This window comes from Terrapene carolina, unplaced genomic scaffold (assembly GCF_002925995.2).
Source record: "Terrapene carolina triunguis isolate 2854851 unplaced genomic scaffold, T_m_triunguis-2.0 Scaffold69, whole genome shotgun sequence".
Classification (NCBI taxonomy): domain Eukaryota; kingdom Metazoa; phylum Chordata; order Testudines; family Emydidae; genus Terrapene; species Terrapene triunguis.
Genome location: NW_020664420.1, coordinates 38,137,829 through 38,149,637, shown reverse-complemented (window position 1 = coordinate 38,149,637; position 11,809 = coordinate 38,137,829). Strand labels below are relative to the sequence as shown.

Below are 11,809 nucleotides of genomic sequence, written 5' to 3'. Positions count from 1 at the left end.
CCCCCCCCCCCAAGATTTGAAAGTATCTTGTCCCCTTATTGGTCCTTTGGGTCAGGTGTCAGCCAGGTTACCTGAGCTTCTTAACCCTTTACAGGTAAAAGGATTTTGGAGTCTCTGGCCAGGAGGGATTTTATAGTACTGTACGCAGGAGAGCTGTTACCCTTCCCTTTATAGTTATCACAGTGATGAATAATGGTAGTTTTACTCTTTCTTGCAGGGAAACCTCGACCATTTAGATGAGGTGGCTGCATTAATAGCTGCCACGATTCATGACGTGGATCACCCAGGACGGACCAACTCTTTCCTGTGCAATGCAGGAAGTGAATTAGCTGTACTTTATAATGACACTGCTGTATTGGAAAGTCACCATACAGCACTGGCGTTCCAGCTCACAGCTAAAGACAACAAATGCAACATTTTCAAGAATATTGATAGGTTAGCTTGCAGTGTTTATTTTATTCCTTTTGCGTACACTGAAGATACCACTTTTGTTTAATATAGAAAATTCGCAGAAAAGCCTTGATCACTTCTAGAACTATACAATAGACAATTTTTTAAAAAAAATTTCTTTCTTCCCCATGTCAGCATTCCAAATGATATGTTTGGAAATGTAAAGATGTTTCATATTTTGTGGAATATGGTATTACTTAAAAAACCAACAGACTAGAACTCCAAGTTAATAGGAGGGATTATGGAAGTATATTGTTACTATCCCTGGAATACTGAATTCTGTGTATTGATTACTCTGGCATATGTATGGAATGAACCTAACTTTCATTATTTAAAAAGATTTCTATGAGTGCCCTGGTGACTTCCTGTTCCTGCTTATTTCAGACAGATCCTTTACCACATCCCTTTTGAGGTTATGGCATCTTACGAATGACTTGTAATTTTATTGATTTAGTTTTAAGTTATGTAAAATGTCAATAGGCCACTAAAACCCCTGCTAACATGAATGTAACTACAGTCTCTGTTCTGATCTACACTGGGAGGGGAGGGATCGATCTAAGTTATGCAACTTCAGCTACATGAATAAGATCTACTCACCGCGGTGCCTTCACTGCATTGAGTCGACTGCTGACACTCCCCCATCGACTCCGCCTGTGCCTCTCACCCTGGTGGAGTACCGGAGTCGACAGGAGAGCGTTCGGGGGTCGATTTATCACGGCTAGGCCAGACGTGATAAATCGACCCCCACTGGATCGATCGCTGTCTGCTGATCCAGTGGGTAGTATAGACATACCCAGAGTTGCTTTCCAGTTAGTCCATTTTATGTTTGATTTCTGTCTCAAAATGCTTTTTGTGAATGTTGTGAGGAGATCAGGAGAAAGACAGTTAACTCTGGCAATGGCCCGCATGAGTAAATTTCATTTTTCTCTTTCAGGAACCATTATCGGACATTGCGCCAGGCTATTATTGACATGGTTTTGGCAACAGAGATGACAAAGCACTTTGAGCATGTGAACAAGTTTGTGAACAGCATCAACAAGCCTATGGCATCTGAGGAAACCAACTCAAATGTAAGATAAGTCAGCTTGCTGTTCTGAAGGACTTTGATCTGTTTAAGCATCAAGCAAACATTTAAATGTTGTTTTCATTGACTTATATTTATTTGCACTGTGGCAATGCCCAACTGCCACAATCAACATCCTGACACTATGGTGCTAGATGCAGTACAAACACAGGAAAACATAGTGCCAGGCCCTGTCCCAAAGAGCTTAAATCATCTGATGTTGTAGGCCATACTTTCATAGAAGATTAGGGTTGGAAGAGGCCTCAGGAGGTCACCTAGTTCAACCCCCTGCTCAAAGCAGGACCAACCCCAACTAAATCATCCCAGCCAGGGCTTTGTCAAGCTGGGCCTTAAAAACCTCTAAGGATGGAGATTTCACCACCTCCCTAGGTAACCCATTCCAGTGCTTCACCACCCTCCTAGTGAAATAGTTTTTCCTAATATCCAACCTAGACCTCCCCCACTGCAACTTGAGACCATTGCTCCTTGTTTGGTAATCTGCCACCACTGAGAACAGCCTAGCTCCATCCTCTTTGGAACCCCCCTTCAGGTAGTTGAAGGCTGCTATCAAATCGCCCCTCACTCTTCTCTTCTGCAGACTAAATAAACCTAGTTCCCTCAGCCTTTCCTTATAAGTCATGTGCCCCAGCCTCCTAATCATTTTCGTTGCCCTTCGCTGGACTCTCTCCAATTTGTCGACATCCTTTCTGTAGTGGGAGACTCAAAACTGGACACACTACTCCAGATGTGGCCTCATCAGTGCCGAATAGAGGGGAATAATCACTTCCCTCAATCTGCTGGCAATGCTCCTACTAATGCAGCCCAATATGCCATTAGCCTTCTTGACAAATGTTGACTCATATCCAGCTTCTCGTCCACTGTAATCCCCAGGTCCTTTTCTGCAGAACTGCTGCTTAGCCAGTCAGTCCCCAGCCTGTAGCAGTGCATGGGATTCTTCCGTCCTAAGTGCAGGACTCTGCACTTGTCCTTGTTGAACCTCATCAGATTTCTTTTAGCCCAATCCTCCAATTTGTCTGTCACTCTGGACCCTATACCTACCATCCAGCATATCTACCTCTCCCCACAGCTTAGTGATCTTGCTGAGGGTGCAATCCATCCCATCATCCAGATCATTAATGAAGATGTTGAACAAAACTGGCCCCAGGACCGACCCCGGGGCACTCTGCTTGATACCGGCTGCCAACTAGACATTGAGCCGTTGATCATTACCCATTGAGCCCAACGATCTAGCCAGCTTTCTATCCACCTTATAGTCCATTCATCTAATCCATACTTTTTTAACTTGCTGGCAAGAATACTGTGGGAGACTGTATCAAAAACTTTGCTAAAGTCAAGATATATCACGTCCACCGCTTTCCCCATATCCACAGAGCCAGTTATCTCATCATAGAAGGCAATCAGGTTGGTCAGGCATGACTTGCCCTTGGTGAATCCATGTTGACTGTTCCTGATCATCTTCCTCTCTTTCAAGTGCTTCAAAATTGATTTCTTGAGGACCTGCTCCATGATTTTTCCAGGGACTGAGGTGAGGCTGACAGGTCTGTAGTTCTCCAGATTCTCCTTCTTTCCCTTTTTAAAGATGAGCACTATATTTGCCTTTTTCCAATCATCTGGGATCTCCCCCGATCGCCATGAGTTTTTAAAGATAATGGCCAATGGCTCTGCAATCACATCAGCCAACTCCCTCAGCACCCTCGGATGCATTAGACCCGGTCCCATGGACTTGTGCATGTCCAGCTTTTCTAAATAGTCCTTAGCCTGTTCTTTCACCACTGAGGGCTGCTCACCTACTCCCCATACTGTGCTGCCCAGCAATATTTTTATACCCCTAATCATCTGTCCAAGCTTCCACTTCTTGTAAGCTTCCTTTTTGTGTTTAAGCTCACTGAAGATTTCTCTGTTAAACCAAGCTGGTCACCTGCCATATTTGCTATTCTTTCTTCACATCGGGATGGTTTGTTCCTGTGCCCTCAATAAGGCTTTTTTAAAATACAGCCAGTTCTCCTGGACTCCTTTCCCCCCTCATATTAGCCTCCCAGGGAATCCTGCCCATCAGTTCCCAGAGGGAGTCAAAGTCTGCTTTTCTGAAGTCCATGGTTCAAAGTTCAAAGCCTTCCTAACTGTACCAACATTTGGGAATATATCCATATGTGCATGCAAAATTCTACATGCTGAGCAGAATCAGCATTTGTGTGTAGTTATCCAGGTCAGTTTGTGTCCCAAATGTGGATTTTTACATGCATTAATAAAGTCATCTTCAGACTTTACATGTGCAATTAGAAAAGCTTTTGACAATTTGGCCTTAACTATTTTAAAATGAAACCCGTTTCTGGAACCTTTAAGAAAGATTGAATAATTCTCACTTTTTCTTTTTATCATTCTGTTTTATCATTCTGCCAGAGCCCGCACCCCAACCCCCCTCCCTTTAATCATTCTGTCTTTGTTCCCCTCTTTTGTCGCTCCTAATGGTCACCCTGTGCTCCTTAAGCAGCTGCCGTCAGTTTCTTGACAACATCTCTTGGGATCAGTCTTATGCTCTGTGCTTTTTGACTGAGTGCTCCAGGTCTGGTGCCTCTTATCCCTGTTTGTCTCTCCTCAAAGGCAAATGTTTGGTTTGTGTCCCAATAATTAACTGCCACAAAGTTCCTCAAAACAGTCTTAGCCACTAAAAAAAATCTACTTAAGCCTCTGCTTAAAGAAAATAAGTGTATTAGGATTTTCTCAATTTTTCTATCAAATCAAAGGTAAATGACACAAAAAATACATACCTAGGTCTAAGACTCCCCTCACCTTACCTAGGTAAACACCAAATGCTCAGGAAATAAATGCTCACGTTTTAGGCTTCTGTGCTTCAAACAAGCTCATATCAAGATTTTTCTGTGTTCACATACGGGTATGTGAATTTACTTCTGGTATTAAGTGGCTCCTTTGTCTGCCGGTTATATTATTTATACCCTTTGAAGGGGCAGTTGTGAGAATGCATTAACACATTCGCTATGAGGTCATGGGATTTTGGACAGTGATTTAATCTCTCTCTCCCCTGAAAATGTGGTATTTTCCAAGTTTATTAAACTTTGTCTCTTTTGTTCGGGGAGGCAGTTGTCCTTCTCTGGTCTCTTCTTATTAATTTCAAAGTTCCTTTACTCTTGCAAATAAAATTACCACCAGCCTTTCCTACACACAGTGGCTTTCTCCCCAGGAAGGCATGGTCAGATACATGTAGTTTGATTGTTAGACAATAGGCAAATCTCTCTTTCAGAGTCTTAAAAATCCCCAGCTGCTCAATAACATGAGTAGATAGCAGATATGACTTTTCCATAGATAGTATCCCATCTGCAGTAAAGACCCTTACACTCCTGCAGTTAGGGAACTGACAGAACTGGGGGAGAGAGGTTTGTGGACCACCATTTTATTGCTGTTTACCACTAATCCTTCCCACTGTACTTTGCCATGTTTATAGGAAGAACAGAAACCCTTTGTATCTGTAAACTCAAGAGGAGAGAGGAGATTACACCTAACCTAGTGTTTCCGGAAGGATAGCACCCACCACTATACCTAGGCGGTTATGATAACCGTAATCCTTACACTCTTACCTGTATCTGGCTATTTCATATATTTAAACAAGGAACATCTGCTTCCTCCATTGTTTCATGGAGGTGTGGTGAATAGCTGGAATGGATTTTTTTCAGTTGAGGAGTGTCATTTTGTAGTAGAATTTGGATGACTGAATGCAATTTGACAAATTAAGACCATTCTTACATTTCACGTTTAGGAATAAACCTCTTTGCTTGCCATCTTCAGAGTTGCTGCATAGATTGCTAGGCATGGTATGCTGGGGCATGGGCTTTGGCCAGCTTCCCACTTGTAGAAACATGAAAGAAGTTCCACAGCCTGCATAGCTTCCTTAGAGATGAACCATAGTTCTGAATGCAAATCTTGAGGCTGTAGCTCTCTGTGCTGGCTATTCATTATTTAAGCTGGAATCATTCTGAAGTCTTTCAGGAGTAGATCCATTTTCATATATTTTTTTTCCCCATTTTTAAAGCTTTAATGTTTTCCAAAAATTGAGTGCCTCGTGAATTTGGATGCACAAGTCCCACTGAATGTCATTGTGCTCCTGAATCCCTGAGGTGTTTTTGAAAGTCTCACATTCCTGTACTAAAGGGATTTAGCACTTACTGATGTGCCACTAAATGTTTTTCATACATTCTTCTTCAATCAGCATTTTTAAGCTATAAAAAGCATTTCCTCTGATTGATTGACTCTCCTTTATTTTACCAGTTTATAGCAGAGACTATTGTAAAATATACAAAGACTTGGGGAGTAATAAAACTGCAACACAGAAAAGAGTGATATTATAGGCTTTTTTCCCCATAGCAGTAGTTTGTTGTAGGTATTGTTAATGGTGCCTCTTCCTATTTTTGATCTTTAACAACTTAGGAGGAAGCATTAATTTGGCAGCTCTTTGTTGGGAAACCTATGCTGAATAAAATTAACTGTTAAATATTGAGAGAAGAGTAATGCCCCAATTGGTAACAGTCACTGCAAAATATTTCCTCATAAACCACACAGACATTAATTTCAGCACTAGTGATAAAAAGTATTTATCTTCAATTTTTGACTGAGTTGAATGTAGTGGGAGAAGGGAGGACATAATTACACAAATATATTACTTTTGTGAGCAGCATTAATACCATGGAGAGCTCAGTTTTATTGCTCAATAAGGAGCCAAGCCACAATAACATGCCTGTGCTCAGAGGCGGATTAGGGGTTTGTGGGGCCCTGGGCCAGAGCAAGCGGGGGGCTCCTCCACACCTCTTCCGCCTGCAGTCCCCCTCCAGCGGTCCTGCTGGGGAAATGGGGTCGGGCACAGAGGCTTGCCCTGCTCCACCTCTTCCCGCCCTCCCTCCTCCTCCCCCCACCTCCCCCTGCCCAGGGATTCCCCCACTCCCCAGCAGGAGTGCCAGGTGGGTGGAGCAGGGCAAGCCCGTGACCTGTCCGTGACTTTTACTAAAAATATCCATGATAAAATGGAGCGCTGCGGGCCCACACCACCTGTTGGGGCTCAGAGCTCCAGGGTCCCCCCGTGGCTCAGAGCTGCAAGGCCCCAATGCCCCCCAACGGCTGGGAGCCAGGCAGAGGGGGACCCCACAGCTCCCAGTCACCGCAGGCTGAAGTCTCAGAGGTCTCTGGAAGTCATGGATTCCATGATTAAATCATAGCCTTAACTATGTATGTTATCTATCACTTAAATCAGCCTCTGTACCAGATGACTGGCAGATAGCTAATGTGATGCTGAGGTTGGTTTTTTTTTTAAGTCACCAGAGGCGATCCTGGCAATTACAGGCCAATAAGCCTAACTTCAGTACCAGGACAATTGGTTGAAACTATAATAAAGGACAGAATTATCATACACACGGAGTAACATGATATGTTGGCGAAAAGTCAGTATAGCTTTTGTAAAGTGAAATCATACCCCACCCGTCTGTTAGAATTCTTTGAGGAGGTTAACAACCGTGGACAAGGGTGATCCAATGGATAGTGTATTTGGACTTTCAGAAAGCCTCACCAAAGGCTCTTAAGCAAAATAAGCAGTCATGCGACAAGAGGGAAGGTCCTCTCATGGATCAGTTACTGGTTAAAAGACCGGAAACAAAGGGTAGGAATAAATGGTTGGTTTTCACAGTGGAGAGAGGTAAATAGCAGGGTTCCCCAAGGATCTGTACTGGGACTATACTCGGAAATTATCTGGAAAAGGGGGTAAACAGTGAGATATCAAAGTCTGCAGATGATACAAAATTACTCAAAATAGTTAAGTCCAAAGCAGAGTGTGAAGATTTACAAGGGGATCTCACAAAACTCGGTGACTGGGCAAAGAAAATGGCAGATAACATTCAATGTTAATAAATGCAAAGTAATGCACCTTTACTCCCAACTATATGTACAAAATGATGGGCCTAAATTAGCTATTACCACTCAAGAAAGAGATCTTGGAGTCATTGTGGCTAGTCCTCTGAAAACATCTTGAAGGATAAGTAATAAGGCAGAAAATATCATAATGCCACACTATAAATCCATGGTACACCCACACATTGAATATTGCATGCAGTTCTGGTCGCCTCATCTCAAAAAAGACCATTAGAATTGTAAAAAGTACAGAGAAGGGCAACAAAAATGATTAGGGGTATGGAACAGCTTCCATATGAAGAGAGAATAAAAAGACTGGGACTGTTCAGCTTGGAAAAGAGACTCTTGAGAGGGGATATGATAGAGGTCTATAAAATCATGACTGGTTTGGAGACAGTGACTAAGGAAGTGTTATTTACGCCTTCACATAACACAAGAACCAAGGACCACCCAATGAAATTAATAGGCAGCAGGTTTAAAACAAACATAAGGAAGTATTTCAACACACAGTCAACCTGTGGATCTTGTTTGCAGGGATGTTGTGAAGGCCAAAAGTATATCTGGGTTCAAAAAAGAATTAGATAAGTTCATGGAGCATAAGTCCATGAATGGCTATTAGCCAAGATGCTCAGGGATGCAACCCCATGCACTGGGTGTCCCTACACCTCTGACAGTTGGAAGCTGGGACTGGATGACAGGGGATGGATCATGGGATAAATTGCCCTGTTCTTTTAACTCCCTCTGAAGCATCTGGCTTTGGCCACTATCAGAAGACAGGATACTGGGCTAGATAGACAATTGGTCTGACCCAGTATGGCCGTTCTTCAGAATCTAGAGTACCATGTATCTAATTGGAGACGGTGCGCATCTATTAGAAGTGTTTCAGAGAGGATGAAACGATGTGTTTATACTTGTTAGTAATGATGTTGCCACCAAACTGTGACGGACTCCCTCTGTTACAGAGTGAGGGCAGTGACTGTGAATGTGCACCCAACGTAAAGAATTTTCCAGAGAACCAGACACTGATCAAGCGCATGATGATAAAATGTGCAGATGTAGCAAATCCTTGTCGCCCTTTAGAACTGTGTATTGAATGGGCTGGGAGGATTTCAGAGGAATATTTTGCACAGGTATGTCTCTTTTTATTATTATTTGAATACATCTTATTAGCTCACACACGAGTGCACGCATACCATCCACTCTGTGCTAGTCACTTTAGAGTCCATCTAATATTCCTATAGATTCAAAATAGAAATGTTTTTAATCTACTTTTCTTCCAGTACTAGGATCTCGCTGTTTCATACGAGAAAAGCATGCCCACATCTAAACCTTCAACTATTCATGACTAAGGCTCCGTGTTTGTCACGGAAGTCACGGATTCTGTGACTTCTGCAGCAGCCCCGTGTGGCTGGCCCAGGAGCTGCCTGAGGAGCTCAGGCAGCCCCCAGGTCAGTCGCACTGGCTGCTACTGGGCAGTCTTGGGGCCCCCCCAACCCCCAGCAGCAAGAATTTTGGGGGAGGTGGCTCAGGGTTGGGGCTGCTATTCACCTGGTGGCAGCTCCTCTCCCTCAGCTCCCCTAGCTCCACTTGCAGCCTCTGCCCGCAGCCAGGCACTGCCCCCACAGCTTCCATTGGCTGCAGTTCCCAGTCAATGGGAGCTGCAGAACTGGGGCTTGGGGCAGCATGTGGAGCTAGGGAGCTGGGGCCGCCGCTTCCCAGTAGCTGGGTAAGGAGCCTGCCCCAGCCCCACCAACCCCCTCTCAGCACCCCCCACCCCGGGCCGCAACTCGCCCCCGAGCACCTGCACCTCCTTCCCCAGCACCCGCAGCACTTCCCTGGGCTGCACCCCCTCCCCAGCACCTGTGGCACCTCCTGAGTCTCCCCCCTTCCCCTCCCCCCGTTTTAGCCATGGGTATTTTTAGTAAAAGTCATGGATAGGTCATGGGCCATGAATTTTTGTTTATTGCCCGTGACCTCTCCATGACTTTTACTAAAAATACCCGTGACTAAACGTAGCCTTATTCATGACCTGCCTGTAGCACCAGTCTGAGTTTAGTATTAGGTTTGCAATATGAAACTATTTGGAGAGCACTTTTATACTTCAATTGTTCTACTTTCCGTCTCAGTCCACCCAGTCCAAGAGATAATTACTCATCATGTTACAATCACCAATCCTGTTTCCACAGTCCAACCATTCTCCCAGATGAAGGTAGTAGAGTTGAATTCTGTGTCTGCAGGGACATCTTGGTGTGCAGTAGAGGATACTTTTCCCTCTGTCATACTTGAACTAATCTCAGCATGGGGTTATGCAGTACTATGTGATTGGAGGTGTTATTTTTCAGATATGATGCAAGACCAACCACATGTGATCACTAAAGTTTCCATGGTAACCTTCATAAGAATAGGGACATGAGCCCTGCTTTCCTTCCTAACTTTCAATGCCATTATGCCTCCTCCAGACATTTCCTGCAGTTTCCTAAAAATGAAATACTCTTCAGTTCCTCCTCCAAAGAACTGTGGACTATTAAAAAGCTGTTGGGTTCCACTCCACTAGTGGCAACATTTCAGCGGTGAGAGAAGTGATCTCTCATCCCAATCTCAGTGTTGGCTTTAGCGTAAAGCACTTAAATGACCGCTGTAGCATTGCAAAATATTATTTACCATGTGTGATTTCCCAAATAGTGTGCTCTAGGAAACTAAGAGCTGCACGGGAGACAGATGGTTGATACATTTCAGCTGTCAAAATCCAAATGGGAGATATGGCACGGTTATTAATGGAAACCATAGTGACAGTTCTCAGAATGTTTTGGCGTTCTGCTACCACTGAGTGAAGCCTCTGGATACTGTCTAACCCTAACTCTTAACATGGACTTGTGTTGATTTTAAAATATTATAAAAAAGTACCATGAAATAAAGATGTTGTTACAATTTAATTAGTACTTACTATCATTATGAGGTAGCAGCTGACTCTAGCTCTAGGTACTTGTCTGATTTGTCTTATTTTTATAATTATAAAAATAAATACTATTAAGTATAATTACACTTAAGGAAAAGGGCAAAAGAGAAGAGGGAAAAGATTTTCCTATTCGTATCTCTTCTGTGCACCATGGACGGAGCTCTGTAGTGGGTCTCTAGCTGGGACTATGGAATAGGGCATGGTGGCTAGGTCAATACAGCAATGACAGCGGGTCCACACAATGAAAGTGGCAGGGTTAGTAACTTTATTATAAGTAGATTTGTTTTGTTTTGTTTTTTCCCCCTACCAAAAAATAAACATGATCCTTGAACTAGTAGATTTTAATCCATTTTAACCAAGGACATGGCAATTCCTCCCCCCACCCCCAAGGAATCAGTCACATTAAACTACTAGTTAGCAATTTTTGTGTTCTGGTGATTGGCTAAAGAACCACTTATTGTTTTGGTCTACTTACAAATTCACCTAATCCTCCGCTTGTCTTCACCCTAGGACAGCAAAGGCAAAGCTTTAAAGGCTAATATTAGCTTTGTTTTCTACAGACAGATGAAGAGAAAAGACAGGGTCTACCAGTTGTAATGCCAGTATTTGATCGAAAGACCTGTAGTATCCCCAAGTCTCAGATATCCTTCATCGATTATTTTATAACAGACATGTTTGATGCCTGGGATGGTAAGAAGTTCTACATTTTCTTCCTTCTCTGTTGAAGAGCAAATCCCTGTTACAAACTCGATATTATTCTCTCACGAATTATCTCAAGCCCTGTTCCTTCTACTGTTTTCCATTTCAGTAACTGTGTTAATCCTGAGTATGCAGGAGGATCTAAATATTAGTTGTGTAAATTGCATTATTTATACTGAAATTGAACTTTATTGTAGATAATTTCAGAGAATCAAGTACTTTTAAAAATAAAACATTTTATTCACCTTGTTTAATGATTTAAGATGAAAATAGTTTTTTTTTTACCAACTTTTTCCTTTAACCGAATATTTCTTCTCGGCCAATGAAAATTAAGATAGCTCTTCCTGTTCATGCACCAGCATTACTGATAAATCAGCCCAGTCGTGCTGTTGTTGTTGTTGTGAAAACAGCGCAGAATCTTGCCCCTAATAACACTACTTAGTAGTAGTGCAACAAGTAGAAGGATGGCAAGGTTACACTCAAATCACCTGCCAGATTATAATAGTGTAAACATTAGGCCAAGTAAGGCTGGTGCGATCCTTCTGAACACTGCTGTACAAAGCTGAGCTATGCTCTTGTTCCTTCTGTCCATTGCAGCATTTGCACATCTACCTGTTTTGATGCAACACTTGGCTGTTAACTACAAACACTGGAAAACATTAGATGAGTTAAAATGCAAGAGTCTCAGGCTTCCAGCGGAGAACAACAACTGA

The 11,809-nt window shown here is 42.9% G+C and overlaps 1 protein-coding gene across 1 annotated transcript in view; it reads left to right on the top strand.

Annotated features, from left to right (window-relative positions):
* Positions 1–11,809, top strand: part of PDE8B (phosphodiesterase 8B) — a 144,239-nt gene extending 132,430 nt beyond the window's left edge. The window contains exons 18-22 of the mRNA XM_029910918.1: positions 218–435; positions 1,385–1,520; positions 8,404–8,571; positions 10,958–11,087; positions 11,694–11,809. Of these exons, the coding sequence (XP_029766778.1) occupies positions 218–435; positions 1,385–1,520; positions 8,404–8,571; positions 10,958–11,087; positions 11,694–11,809 (768 nt within the window). The remainder of the gene's footprint in view (positions 1–217; positions 436–1,384; positions 1,521–8,403; positions 8,572–10,957; positions 11,088–11,693) is intronic.